We start from the raw sequence: 13,519 nt of genomic DNA on the forward strand, positions 1-13,519 counted from the left end.
CCCTTCCAGCCTGGCTGTGGAAGCATCCAAGAGAAAGCCGTGGCCTTCTCAGCATGAGAAAGACTTTGCCATTCTTTGCCTTAGAGATGCAGTACAGTTGTCCACTGAAAAAATCCTCCTTCTCGGAGCGTGCCTCTCGCACAGAAGCTCCTGCATAGCTATAGTCACGGAGCCACAGATACTCTGCCAGTGCAGCTGACGGCAGTTCATTCCTGTGTTATTTCAATGTATTGGAATACTGCGTTACTGTGTTCTTGTCGAAAATCAGATTTTTTTTAACATGTATCAAAGAAAGTAAAATTCCCAGGTTGCATTCATGTTGATTCTGGTCATTACATTATTCATGTTAATGTGGGGAATGAATTGGTGTTCATAAGTTTTGAACTAACAGCACACCTGGGGACAAGCATAATGGGTCCTCTCTCTGCATGCGTCACAGGAGTTGCATGAGATGAATCAATGTGTCTCATCTTAGTATGGGTGAAAATTAGATTAACATACGTTTAACTACAAAGCTTCAGAGAAATCCTTCAATTTTTATATAGACCTATCTCTAGCTCATTATCACCCTGGTAAATACAAGGCATTTTGAAAATTGCTGTAGCACTCATCTGGAATAAGGCATGTATTTTGGGCAGATTTTTTTTTTATTTTTTATTTTTTTAAAGAATTCACATGTACCAAATGAAAATGGTTACTTTTGGATGTTCACGAGAATGGAAAGCCTATCTTAAAAGTGGAGATTAAAGGACTGAGCTTGTTTATCCTAGCAAACAAAGGCTAGGAAAGATCTCTGTTTGATCTGTAAAACAGACCTGGCTGAGAAGAAAACCTCCTTAAGCAATTGGGCAGCAAAGACATAAGAAAAAGTGGGTGTAAGCCCATACGTGCATGCCTACTTGTCTGTGAGAAGTAAAACCTTCCTAACACTTCTGCCTGGCTCAGAGGGCCTGTGGGATGGGAGTGGGACGGGGACAGGAGGGAGATGCTGGAGGGAACTGTGCCTGCAGGAGCAGGGGCTGGACCCTGTGACCAGGGGTAGCCTTTCAAGCCTATCAATGAGTAACTGCTGAAGTGCCAGAGGCATTTCGGGTGGTCTGCTCTCCTTGGGGGGTACCAAACGGAGAGAGACCTGAAAAAGGAATTGCTCACTAAATGGCTTTTCATCTTCCAGTACTTCAGCGCCACCCAGTCATATGCTGGACAGTCTTTTCCTGGACACACATCTTACTGCACTTTTAGGAAGAATTTTCTCTTTTATTTGCTTCTGCCCAGGCACTTGAAAAAGGCAGTTTCCATTTGCAGAGTTTTTCTCAGCTTTACACGAGCCTGAGACAGTAGCTTGGGAGCCGGAAGACTTTGAATCCAAGGAAATCTGGCTAACAGCAACACTGCCTGCACTCTTGGAAGAGTACGTGTAAATCATCTTGAGAAAGGCAGACTTCGTGTTTGTTTCTTGCTTGTAAATTATGATATAGCACTTAGGAAGAAATGTGCAACAGAGAATCCCATAATTGGATATTAAAACAACAATGATTTCCACTGCTGGCAGGTATTTGCCAAATGTAGTTGCGTAGACAGGGATAAATACAATCCATGCTATAAAATAGATCAGCATGCCAAAGGTTATGAACTTAGCTTCATTGTAGTTCTCTGGTAACTTCCTGCCTTTAAAGGCAAATATAAAGCAGATGAAGGCTAGAGCAGCTATGTAGCCCAGCATAATCCCAAAAGCCACAACAGAGCCCTCATTACACTCTAGAATTATTGATCCTGGAATTGAGAAATTTTGCATTACAAAAGGAGTCCTAAATACTAGCCAGAAGGTGCAAATGATAACTTGAATCCCAGTGCAGGTGACCACAATGGGAATAGGTTTATAGGCACATTTCAGGAGATTCTGCAGCTTGGGATCAAAGCTGAAGGCTAGTAAAATTTTTAGCGACTTTATTAAAATACATGAAACACAAAGTGCAAAGCTTATGCCAAAGAGGGATTGCCTAGTTTTGCATTTGAATTCTGTGGGTTCACCTATGAAAAAGATGGTGCTTAAAAAAATGCAGAAGTGGCTGAGGAGGATAACATAGCAGACAGTTAAACCTCCGGATGCCTTTACCACCGGCGTGTTCAAGTTTTTAGTAAATATGACACTGATGGAGAAAATCATCACAACCCCAAAACTGGAGAGGAGGAGCAGGAAAATAGCAAACCAGTCAGTCCAGCTGAGGAAGTGGATCGTCTTCCTGTAGCACGTAGTACTGTTCACAGGAGCCCAGTAGGTTTTGTTGTGGCACCGGTAGCAGTAATCCATATCTGAAAGCACAAAAAAGGAAGATAAAGTCAGAACCTGAAGTAAATCTGATAGCTCTGGCTGTTGCTGACACAGTCCTGGCGGAGGAGCTGGGGGCCTGGGGAGCCAGCAGTGGCTGGCTCTGGACAGACACAGTGAAACAAGGGCAGTGGCTTGGGATTGAATTGGTTTTCTGCCCGGAGAGGAACTGTGTTTCTTTCATCCACCTAGTCTGACAAGAAAAAAAATACTTTCTCTTCTCAGACATTTTTTGAAATGCACCAGCAAGAATAAATGTTACGATAGATTATGCTTTCAAAGAGTGCTTTTTCTGTAAAATTCCTATTGCCCAATAGGGAGAAATTTCATTATTATTTGAGTAAAAAAGGGGATAAAAAGAAATTTCTTTCTGCTAGCTATCAGTATTTTTAAAATACGTTCTACCCCAATTTCTTAATTTCGTCTCTCTCCTCTGTATTTAATCTCCCACTTTTAAAAACCTTACTCACACTACAAATGAACCAGCAGTAAAATACACATTGGATTTGACACTAGAAAATACTACTGTATGGTTTTTATCTAACTTCACAGTGCTCCTGTTTAAGATAAAAAAAAAAAAAAAGTGCCAGCATACAAAATATTTAACCCTCATATTTCCACTGGGCTGGCTGTACTGCCATAGAGCTGGCTGTACTGCAGAAAGATACTGAAGCAAGGCTTTATTTTCATGAGAAGTGGTCTCACAGAAATATCAGCCAGACTTTCCATCCAAATCAAGGATAATGCTAGTCAACTGTAAAATCTGATTGTTTAAAGCTTGGTCTTCTAAAAAACATTTAAACTAAGTTTTATATGTTGAAGAGTGTTCTTCCCTTTCATATTTCTGAAACCAAGCATAAACAAATGTTTTAATATCATTCCAAAGTTATACACGAGGTTGCCAAGGCTCGTTATACACAAACCAAACAATTCTATTGATTTCTAAATCAGCCTTTATTTGGATCACAATTCTTTACCTGTTTGATTGCTGTAATGGTTTTCCGGGCAGTAAACACACTCGTAGCAGCATATGTGTGGACTTTCTGTAACCTTTTTCATCTGTCCCGGTCTGCAGTGCTGGGAGCATGTTGATTGAACCTTCTGCAGTGAGCAGAGGATGGAAGAAAAAAAAATCAGCTCAGGTGCGACTAATTACAATGAACTCTTAAAATAGCCCTCCAATAACACTATGGTTTGAAATCTCCTTTTGTATCTAACATATTTTAAGGGAATCTGAAAGTGATGTTGTAAAAAGGCAGTGTAGGCAATGTTTTTCTTGCATTTTCTCCACACGCTCAAGAAGTGACAGGATGGGGCATTATCTACCTGATAATTTTATTTTTTTGGCCCTACTTCAGTGTGATTGTCTATACCTTTAAAAATCCAGATCCAGCTTTGAAACCAGAAGTTAGGCTTCTGGGATCCAGACCCAGAGAAAGCCCAGAAGCCTCTGAGAGGGGATTCGGGTGGGCCACATCACAAGTGTGGTCCTGACACCCCAGGGCATACACCCCGGCTCCGGTGGGTGCATTGAACCACAGCTCTAACATGCCTCACCCTCGGCAGATCACCCCTGAATTGCCAAGGCCCACTATCAGGTGCGTGGTCAGGGCCTTCTCACAAGGCCTGAGTTCAGCTCCTTCCAAAGACAAGTTTTATAAAATGGAGAAGCAGTCCTGAGGGACACTGCTGTTTTCTTCTCCATCCCAGGTGGGGCTCACAAGCAGATGGAGGCATTTCCTCACCATCCTAGGCTGTGCCACAAAGAGGGACAAAATGTGAGGTCCTCTTCTGTCCTCAGCCTTTCCTGCTGGCTGAGGCTTCACATAAAAACTATATTCATCCCACCCAGTAAACTGCCTTTCCTCTGTCTTATTAGCAGTGCGTGCTTTGCAGCACAGCCACATTCGCTACACAATAAACCAAAGCCTTCACCCATGCACAGATGACATTACCCAGCTGGAACTGGCTGGGGCCACCCACCAGTCCTGCCTACACCAGTGCCAGGGCTCCGGACGGTGCTGCCTTCTGCAGTTGTGCTGACCCCAGCTCTAACAGGAGTAAATAATCAAGACTTTTTTTTTTTTTTTTTTTCTCCAGCATTAAAGTCAGCAGATATGAGTCTTCATGTACAAAACAAATGGTTGCCTTATGTAAGAGGGGGTACCTTTATAAGTATTTTCCATTTTAAAACCCAATTCAAGATTCTGGAGTAGCATCCTTAGGACAGATGTAACTTAGGAAACCTCTTAAGAGCATTCTGGAGAAATAAACCAATTTCAAATCACTGAGCCTGCTTACAGGCTCAAGTACTTCTCAAAATATATATAATGGTAGTTGAATATATCCAGACAGGATGCTTCACTCCAAACGGAGAACATGAAAGTACATGAGAGGTTTCTAGCTGACACATATTTTAGTTGTGAATGTCAGAGAAAGAACACATGAAACAAATTTCAGGTGTTGTGTCAACAAACTGGAAGTTACCTTTAAGTTCAGAAATTCTTTTTTTTTCTCATCATCCTCAAAGATAAAGTCACCTTTCTCTGTGTCATATTCTGCCATAGTGGTGATTTCCATGCGACCATCAATTTCTTTCCAGAGAAGTACATCATAACTAGTTCTCATATCTCCTTTGGAGTCAAACTTGATTTCTTTATCATCATCGATGACTTTAACTTTTTTAAGTTCTTCAAGGAGCTGAACAGAAGAAATGATGACATATCAATATCATTTCAGTGGGATACACTCAATACTTTCAGATCTATATGATAATATCAAATGAAAAAAATATATTGCTTTTTAGGAGTTAAAAAAAATCTTAAAAGGGATCTGTATAACTGTTAATCTGACATCCTATACAGATTTACATTATTCTGACAATCCTGTTGACTTAAAAAAACTATTAAGCACAAATAATCATTTCTTAACTCTATGCAATGTCTACAAATACCCAAGTTCATATTTTTCTTTCCAGCCTTGGAGGTTTTGGTACGATGATGGGAAAAAAAAAGATTTTGCCTTCAGGAAAAAATGGCCTTTGGGACTTCCCTTCTTGTAAAGAATGACTGTGAATGAAGCTCCTGTTGTTACTGTACTGTCAGCAAAGTAGATCTGGACAACATTTCCTTCCAGAGTAAGGAAGGAAATTGGCAACCCAGACTTCTTCCCCCAGACTTCCTCCCCCAGGGTCTGGAAATATCTACTTTAGTATTGTTTTCACCCATAACTCTGATACTCTGTATTGCAAGGTGGGACACTAAGTCATGAAATGAACACTAAATGCCAGTTTGCTCAGATGAGGTGATGCATGGCACAATGGCAGCAGACGGCAAGGCTATATTTGATAGATCACAGGAAATATCAAAGCAAGCACTCTCTGATAAGACAGTTATCCAGCTTAATATTACAACCCATTTATATTACCTTCTCCCAATTCACATGGAGACCATAAAAGGTCTTTCATTAGCTACCGTGGCTCCTAATTGAAGCAAAGGCTTTATCCCTTTGCAGGCTTAACAGTTTTTAGTAATAGGGGTTAATCAATGAGGAAACAATCCAAGGTTTTGGTGAATGGCTGAATTTAACTGCCCTTTGAAAAGCACAATCTTACATAGATCTTTCTGTGATAGTTGTAGCATTTAAAGAAAATGCTGACAAATATATGATTTTAAAAGTCTCTGGCATATATATGTATAAACAAATCTGGCATGCATTATTTTTTCATATATAACATCACTTTTTATGAGAGTTCATACATTCTCACTGCATGTCTACAAATTTATGAAAAAGTGTGCTTTTAAATGATATTTCATTTTAGTTGGACATTGCACAGTCTTGCGGGATTGAACAGGATTTTTTTATTGTTGGTGTTCTGTATCCTCAGGCTACTCATTTAATTTTTCTCATCTCCACTTTTTCAATTTCCCTAAAAATATGGAAACTATAGAACTTTTGGAATACATCTTGAGCTTCAGACAGAAGGGGCTAATAACTAGCAACAGTATGATTTATTTGATATTTATTTTTGCATGTGTTTAATAGCGATGACACTGCTGTTTCTCTGTATGTGGAGGTAAGTGATAAGCATTAGTTGCATCCCTAGCTTTAAGTATGCTGATTTCTGAAGGGTTTTAGTTTAGTGTAGAGAAAATGTATTACGAAAAGAGCACAGGGAGAATAAGTCTCTCTTTTGGTTTACTTCATGAGTTCTAAGCCTCTTAGCAGGACTTTTAATTTGCATGGTTTGGGATTTAATTCAGCAATGATTAATTCAGCATCCCCTGTAGAGCAGTCCTGAATTTGTCCCATCTGCATTTCAAATTCATGTAGGAGTTTGATTGTTACTGGGTGTTTTTTGGGGGGGAGAGGGGTGTTTGTTTTTTTTCAAATCCCCTATCTTGGTTTGACCTGCCCTGACCCACGATAAGAGGTCAGAGCAAGTCAGAGTGGTTCAGTAGATGTTTGACTTTTAAATGAACTTTTGTTTAATCCTCTGAGTAAAAGTGTGTAAAAGTGAATACTTCTGAGCAGGTTCTCAGGTAAAAGGTCAGGTCAGGTTTACTTGTCTGATTTTTCCTGTCCTTTTCCCACTCAGTAGAGTCTGATAACAAGTACCTAACCCATCTGAAAGATTGTGTCACATTTTCCTAGCAGTCACTTCGATATAAATCAAGACCAGACAGAAGAATGGTCTGCCACATTTTCAATTTCAAGTAACGATTCATTACAGAGGTATATAAGCTGGACACAGACCAACTGGGGACAGAGAGAGGGAAATTGAAAGGCTTTGGGGAACTTTCCTCTCCTGTACCATCCCCATCACTCAAGAGCACTCGTTGCTGATTACTACAGTGGTTTGCCGCAACAGGACCAACCATCAGTAGCAGAATAGATGATAAGTCAGCCATAGATTGACTATAGATTTCTATTCTATCCCACACAAATAGCTGGTAAGATGACCCAGCAAGCAGCCTACAGACTGGAGCCTTCATCCAAGGTGGTGACTTCTCTGCATGCCCTTCAAAGGTGATATGGGAAGTGTTGGGGTAATTAATGAAGCCCAGCAGCTGAAGCTCGCCTCTGTACTGGTGGATTCAGGTATTTCCAGCTGCTGCTGCTGTATCCATGAGGAAAGAGATGGTGGGTGTGAATTGCAATAATTCTTCTCTATCTATAGCAGGACACAGCCATGGCTTAGCACCTGGAGCTTCTGCGTCTGCATGGGCCAAAATAAAGGAGGCAAAGCTGGCTCTCAACACTGCAGCAGTTAGCAACTGCTGTTCTGGCAGAAGGATTGTGATTTCAGTTGGCCCATGCAGTGGTGAAGAAAGGCAGGAACAGGAATAAAAAGGCATTTAGTACAAGGACCAAGCCAGCAAATCCAGGAATGTGGGAGGAAAAATGAGAAGGAAGTTATGTAGAGAGAATGAGACCTGAAAGAATTAACATCATACCTCCCAGGGAGTGAAAGCAGAGGGATCCTTGCAGTTTCTGGTTTTGCATTGCCCTTTAATGGCGTGAGCAATGGCATAGACTGCAAGTATAGTACTATGGATAAATCCGGGTTCAATGTTGGCATTCAAAAAATCATCTCTCCAGATGTGTTGTTTATTCTCAACATTTTGCATCAGATCATCCTGGGATTGGTTTGAAATGCACATTTGAAAATCGTGATATTCCAGGTGTGCACAGACTGACAAAAGCATAATATATTCACCTAAAAACTTGTTGTTTTCAGTGGGCTTTTCATGAAGGTTCCTCAGAAAGTCTTGGAATGTGGTTATGTTTCCACTCTTAAATCCAAATCCCACAACAGTTCCCAGCTGTCTGATATTGGGCATTGTACTGATTTTCACTGCTGTTGACCAGTTATCACTTGCAATCCAAATTTTATTTACATTTCTCTCAATTGCCTTCTTAAATAGCTTGAGCACATGGAATTGTCTCATAAAGACTACAATAACATTTACTCTGGTTTCCTTGACAATCTTCTCGACTGCATGATCAACTTTGGTATGAAAGGTTTTGTCAGAGAGATAGGCAGGCAGCAGTTCTTTGAAAGCTATGCAAACATTGTTTGACATGGCCTGGACCCCAAAGCTCTCCAGAGCAAAGCGCCCGTTGTCATCATCAGTGGCTATTACTCCAATCCAATTCCACCCAGACTCACAGATCAGGTGGGCCATTGCTCTTGTCTGGTGGAAATCACTGGGGATAGTCCTGAAGAATGAAGGAAACCGGATTTTGTCACTGAGGATTTCAGCCGACGATGCAGGACTGACCTAGGAGGAGAGAACAGTTAAATTATGGATGTGCTCTCCTCTAAAGGATGCTGAGACACCCAAAGCTGCTGCGACTTCTTTCATCCCACCTGACTCGGGGCTCCCTCCTCCTGTGACTGAGCATGACCAAGGTGCACCCAACTGGGGCAGGATTCCTCACCCTGCTGTTAGGATGTAGACTTGTGCCCAGTACCATTTCCACCCTTTTCATCCTCATGCACCTAATTGCTTTGGTGAAGGCAGAGAATAAAACCTTTCAAAATACCTATGGCAGTTATGCTGGTATAAGGATTTTGCTTTAACCTGTTGAGATACCATGAACATGCTGTTCAAAACAACACTTAAAACATTGGAAGTGCTCAAATGTTGTTTGAGTTATTCAAATTTCTAGTACACTTACATTTTGCAATATTTTTCTAACACTGAGTAAATTATGCTTCACCCACATATATACTTTCTCTCCAAAATTTAATTAGTGTGTTTTAGAGGGGTCATAAGGTCTGTTAGAAGAGCCTACCAGGAAAAAAAAATAAAATTAAAAAAAAAAAAGATACTAAAGAATAATATAATAATTCTTAATTCTTTCATATATAAAATATGACCTTTTTCTTGTGAATGTAGCAAGAAAAAACATAAATGGAAAAAATTTATTTAAATCTATTTTTATTTTGATCCTTGCCTAATTTGTTCTTTCTTTCTTTCTTCCTTTCCTTCTTTCTTTCTTTCTTCCTTTTTTCCTTCTTTCTTTTTTTCCTTTTTTCCTTTCTTTTTTCCCTACACTCTTATTTCCTACGTTGCTTGACATTACTTAAAAAATACATCTAAGCTTTCCAAAATGAGAACCACCTATCTGAAGAGGTAGCCAAAGCTTAATGTTTTTTAGCAGATTACTACCAATAGTAATCTCGTATTGATGGTAATCTGCTATTGATAATGTCAGATGCTATTGATGAGAAAAATCTGTCACCTTTTCCATCTCCATGTCACAATACAGATTTGTTTCATCACTTGCCTTTTAATTAAGTTCAAGTGTGGCATTTTAATTTATATATCAACTATAGCTCCTACAGTGAAGCTGGAGATCATAATTACTCCCTACAATTGCAGAGGAAAAGATTTGGTTAGAATTATATTTAGTTCAGATTTTAAGTGTTTTGCAGGTTTGTTTACTATGTTGCTACTTTGCAGTAAGGTAATATATGTCAAATTACCATACCTAATGTGTGGCAGAAGATGGTGTGGAAGTGGCCCTCCTGTTTCACTGTTGGCAGCAAGTCCTGGCTTTGACACCAACTTCTCTACAACAGTAAAAGTAGTAATGGAAGCACTGGCCTAAGTGCAAGCGTGGGACTGTATGCACTTTTACTAGCACTAGAACTACAGAGGTCGGAAATAGAGAAGGGTGTTTTGGGAAGGACCAATGTGGATCTACAGGGTTGTATTCCTTCTGTTCTACAGCTGCTTGAAGAGCACCAGAACTAAAACTTTAGAGCAACACTTCTCCAAACATTTCCAGACTCTAAAATCTAACGTCTCTCAGGCAGGAGAGAATTTCCAAATTCTGGCCGAATTAGATTGCATCTTGATTTTCAGCTTGGGATTGGGTATTGTTATATTCACTGCCAGCTAAACTAGACACAGTAGTTGTAATTTGGTTTCCTGAACAAAGACACTGAGTGGCAACTGAGGTACTCTAAAGTAACCATCACAGCCAAGCAGGACAACCCAGTCGTGTTGCCAGGCTGACAAAAGCCCAGTGCCACACTTGAAGAGCAGGTGGGTGTAGGGGTGTACCTTGGGCATATAAAACAGCACTACCTGCCGTTGTTTAGTCAAGGGGATCAAGCCCTCCATTTCGAGTTCAATCTCACCCCTCCTGATGTTCTCAGTTTGAGTCAAATCCTGCTCTGTAACAAAGATGTGACTCGCAATGCCTCCAATCAGAGCCACATCTTCTTCTAGCCATGGTAAATTTGACCCTCTGTCCAAAATGAAATAATTTCCTCAGACCTACCTGTGGGATTAGTTGCAATGCCAGCAGCCTTGAAACTGCCATTGACACCTCAGAGTAACTGGCTCCAGTGACTGCCTTAATTCTTGGTATGTAGTCTGAATAGTTACACTTGAACTCTACAATATCCTTAGAAGAATTGAATTTAGACAGGAACCTCAGGGTAGATGCCATGGCTTTTGTAACTTCTGCACAGGTGTCATAGATTTCATAGCCCAGAGTAACTCCAGATAATAATGTCGAATTGTTGATCATTTCAATAGCATGTATCATTGCAAGTGTCTGAAGAAAAACTTGAATTTCGAAGCTGTCAGGAAACACACAAGTTTCATTTTAGAAAAACATTTCTAGGACTAAGGCTGAAGCACAGTTTGTTTTGAGCATATCCTCTAGAATTTGACAGCTACTGAAAGAAAATTACATTTAATGTGATTTGCTTGGGTTTTAGTGTACAATAAATAAATAAATAAATAAACAAACAGAAATCATATATTTTTGTCTCACCTAAATGGAAGAACAAGCAAAATCAAAACAACACTTCAAATATGCTTGAATAAAAATGCTTTTCTGAAAAATGGGTGCTAAAAACAGACTTTTTACAGTACATGGAAATTTGCAAGTGATATCAAGAAGTATTTGTCAAAGCCAGTGAGGCTGTTACGATTTGTTCCATCTGACCTAGCAGGCATATTTTTAAAAATGAATTTATTTTCAACAAAAGCTTGAAGCAAAGAGACGACCAAATATTTCAGAATAGAAAAAAATATTTCAGAGGTTGATGTCTTCCAGTGGTTGCAGAAACATTCCTAAATCCTCTGTAAACCTGACAAAGTTAGTACAGCTTTCCTCCTTACTGCCAGTGGACATGATAACACTTCCTTAATCAGAAATGTGCTACAACAGGCTGCCTGCAGTGCAACCAATGCTCCTCTCAGGTTACGGTCTCTGAAGTTACAAATCTTACAAACCAAAATAAATTTCAAATGATCTTGAGACAACTTATGACTTATTTTGATGTACATTCTAAAGCTGAACTCGCACATGACATGGTGTCTGTATAGCCTATCCCGTAACATAATGCCACAATTTTAATACAAGATGTAATAACTACAGTGATTACAACAATTACAATCTAGTCAGCAAAGTGCTATCACAGCAAAGTGCTATCACAGATTATAAGTGATCTGCCCTGTGGGGTGAGTGACATACTTCTATATGTGCTTAGATAAAATAGAGCAGAATCCTTGTGATCGAACCAGCTGGTTGCAACTTCATAACAAATAATGAACTGCACAGCAGACTAGTTTACAGATATATAAAAAAAATAAATACCAATAAATAAATAAATAAATAAATAACAATAAAAAATAAATACCAAAAAATTGGTATTTACGGGGCAATTAAATGATTGTTCAGCACAAACCTCAAAGGCTATTTGACTAAATATGAAGACTGAAATAGGATCAAATAATCATTCCCTCCCTCAGGCAGCCATAATATTTTCTACTGTAATTTTTCCATTCTTTGTCATTCTCTGTTACATTGCATATAATTTATTTGATGCCTAAGATCTTCTTAAAGACTAAGAAATGCAAGAGAAACATATTTTGTTGATCTTAATATGAGAAGTGTATGTCAGATTCCAGTGATCTCTTTTGTACTGTATGTAATTGTCATGTTACTCACCCAGCACAGTTCTGAATGACTGGCTTGATGGGATGCTCTTCTGGATGCAGCATTTCGCTGTGAACTGCAAACAAGCCTCCTATAACAATGTCTCCTGGAGAGCTGGCACCCACAAAGTCGTCAGTATTCTGGCAAGAGGAGGCGATGTCAGCGCTGATCACAAAGCAGGCGATCAGAAAGCTAAATATTGCCATGTTTCTAGTCCGCTTGTTCACTACCAGCGTTAAGTCCTTTAAGCTAGCCACAGTGCCAACAATTGTTCCTATGTCATCTATAAACAGCAGCAAAGGAAAAAGCTGTGCTCAAAAGTTAGTCACACCTCATAAGGTGCTTGTATTTGCTTGACTGACTTAGGCTATTTTACTGTCACAGAAAGCGTGAGGGTGCAGGGGCGTGAGAGTAAAGAGGGAGGGAAAAAGATAAATGAGTTTAGGAGGAAGTGCTAAACGTTAAATCTGTTCTGCTGTGTTCAAAGATTACTGGACTTAATCTGAAACACACGGCAAATATTTTGGTATAAATTTGGGCTTGTCTTGAATACCTTTCAGCTGAGTGCAGGGTGAGGAGTCATCATGTAATATGGCAGTGGTATTACTGTGATTAGGTCTAGTCCAAAGAGTACTGCAAAAAAAGACCCTCTCACCACAGTGGGCTTTAGATAAGACTGGTCTAAAAACAAGCAAACTGGAAAAATAATAAAAAATATCTTCTTTTCTCTCAATTTTTTTCAACAAATTTTATTTTATTTGTATAAAAATGGTTTGGAAAAGCTCATATTCATGGTTCTGATGCACATGTAGCTCCCTGTGACTTCAGCCAGCTTTGGATCAGGTTCTGTATTACAAGCCAGACTATGAAAGGAGGGAAACACACTTTCTTCTCCCTCTGTCTGAGGACACCAGTACATGTACAGCAGCTCAGTACTGGGGAGGATCAGGTGCAGCCCTTCTCAGTGCCATCATTCCCCTCAGATCTGCAGGAATCCCATTTGCAGAATTGGATTCTATGCCAGGAAGGAACTGAAGAAAAAGAGAAGCAGAGGCTGGAAATTCAACTTTCATAGACTCCAACCACAAACTTCAAAATGAACCTCTTCAGGACAGAAACATTATTGATGCTGCTAAGCAATATCAATTTATGTAAGAGACACAGATTTAACAATAACCCTTTTACTGATATTGGCTTGTCTATTTACTTATAATGGCTTCT

General features: G+C 39.7%; 1 protein-coding gene across 1 annotated transcript; it reads right to left on the reverse strand.

Annotated features, from left to right (window-relative positions):
- Window positions 1–1,019: 1,019 nt before the first annotated feature.
- GPRC6A (G protein-coupled receptor class C group 6 member A) lies at window positions 1,020–13,181 on the reverse strand. Its single transcript, XM_083828982.1, has 6 exons — window positions 12,311–13,181; window positions 10,628–10,931; window positions 7,786–8,613; window positions 4,817–5,029; window positions 3,307–3,430; window positions 1,020–2,313 (listed from the first exon to the last, which is right to left on the reverse strand). The coding sequence occupies exons 1-6, from the start codon at window positions 12,502–12,504 to the stop codon at window positions 1,193–1,195; spliced, it is 2,784 nt and encodes a 927-aa protein (XP_083685108.1). The 5' UTR covers window positions 12,505–13,181; the 3' UTR covers window positions 1,020–1,192.
- Between the last annotated feature and the right edge of the window lie 338 nt (window positions 13,182–13,519).

Source organism: Anser anser, assembly GCF_964211835.1.
Source record: "Anser anser genome assembly, chromosome: 3".
In the NCBI taxonomy this organism is placed as follows: Eukaryota; Metazoa; Chordata; class Aves; order Anseriformes; family Anatidae; genus Anser; species Anser anser.

Coding starts and splice junctions, on each gene's coding strand:
- GPRC6A (XM_083828982.1), bottom strand. CDS start 12,504: ATGGCAATATTTAGCTTTCTGATCGCCTGCTTTGTGATCAGCGCTGAC. Junction 5,030..7,785: donor CTGCTTTCACTCCCTGGGAG/GTATGATGTTAA, acceptor TCTTCTGTTCAG/CTCCTTGAAGAACTTAAAAA. Junction 2,314..3,306: donor CCATTACAGCAATCAAACAG/GTAAAGAATTGT, acceptor TTGTGCTTTCAG/ATATGGATTACTGCTACCGG.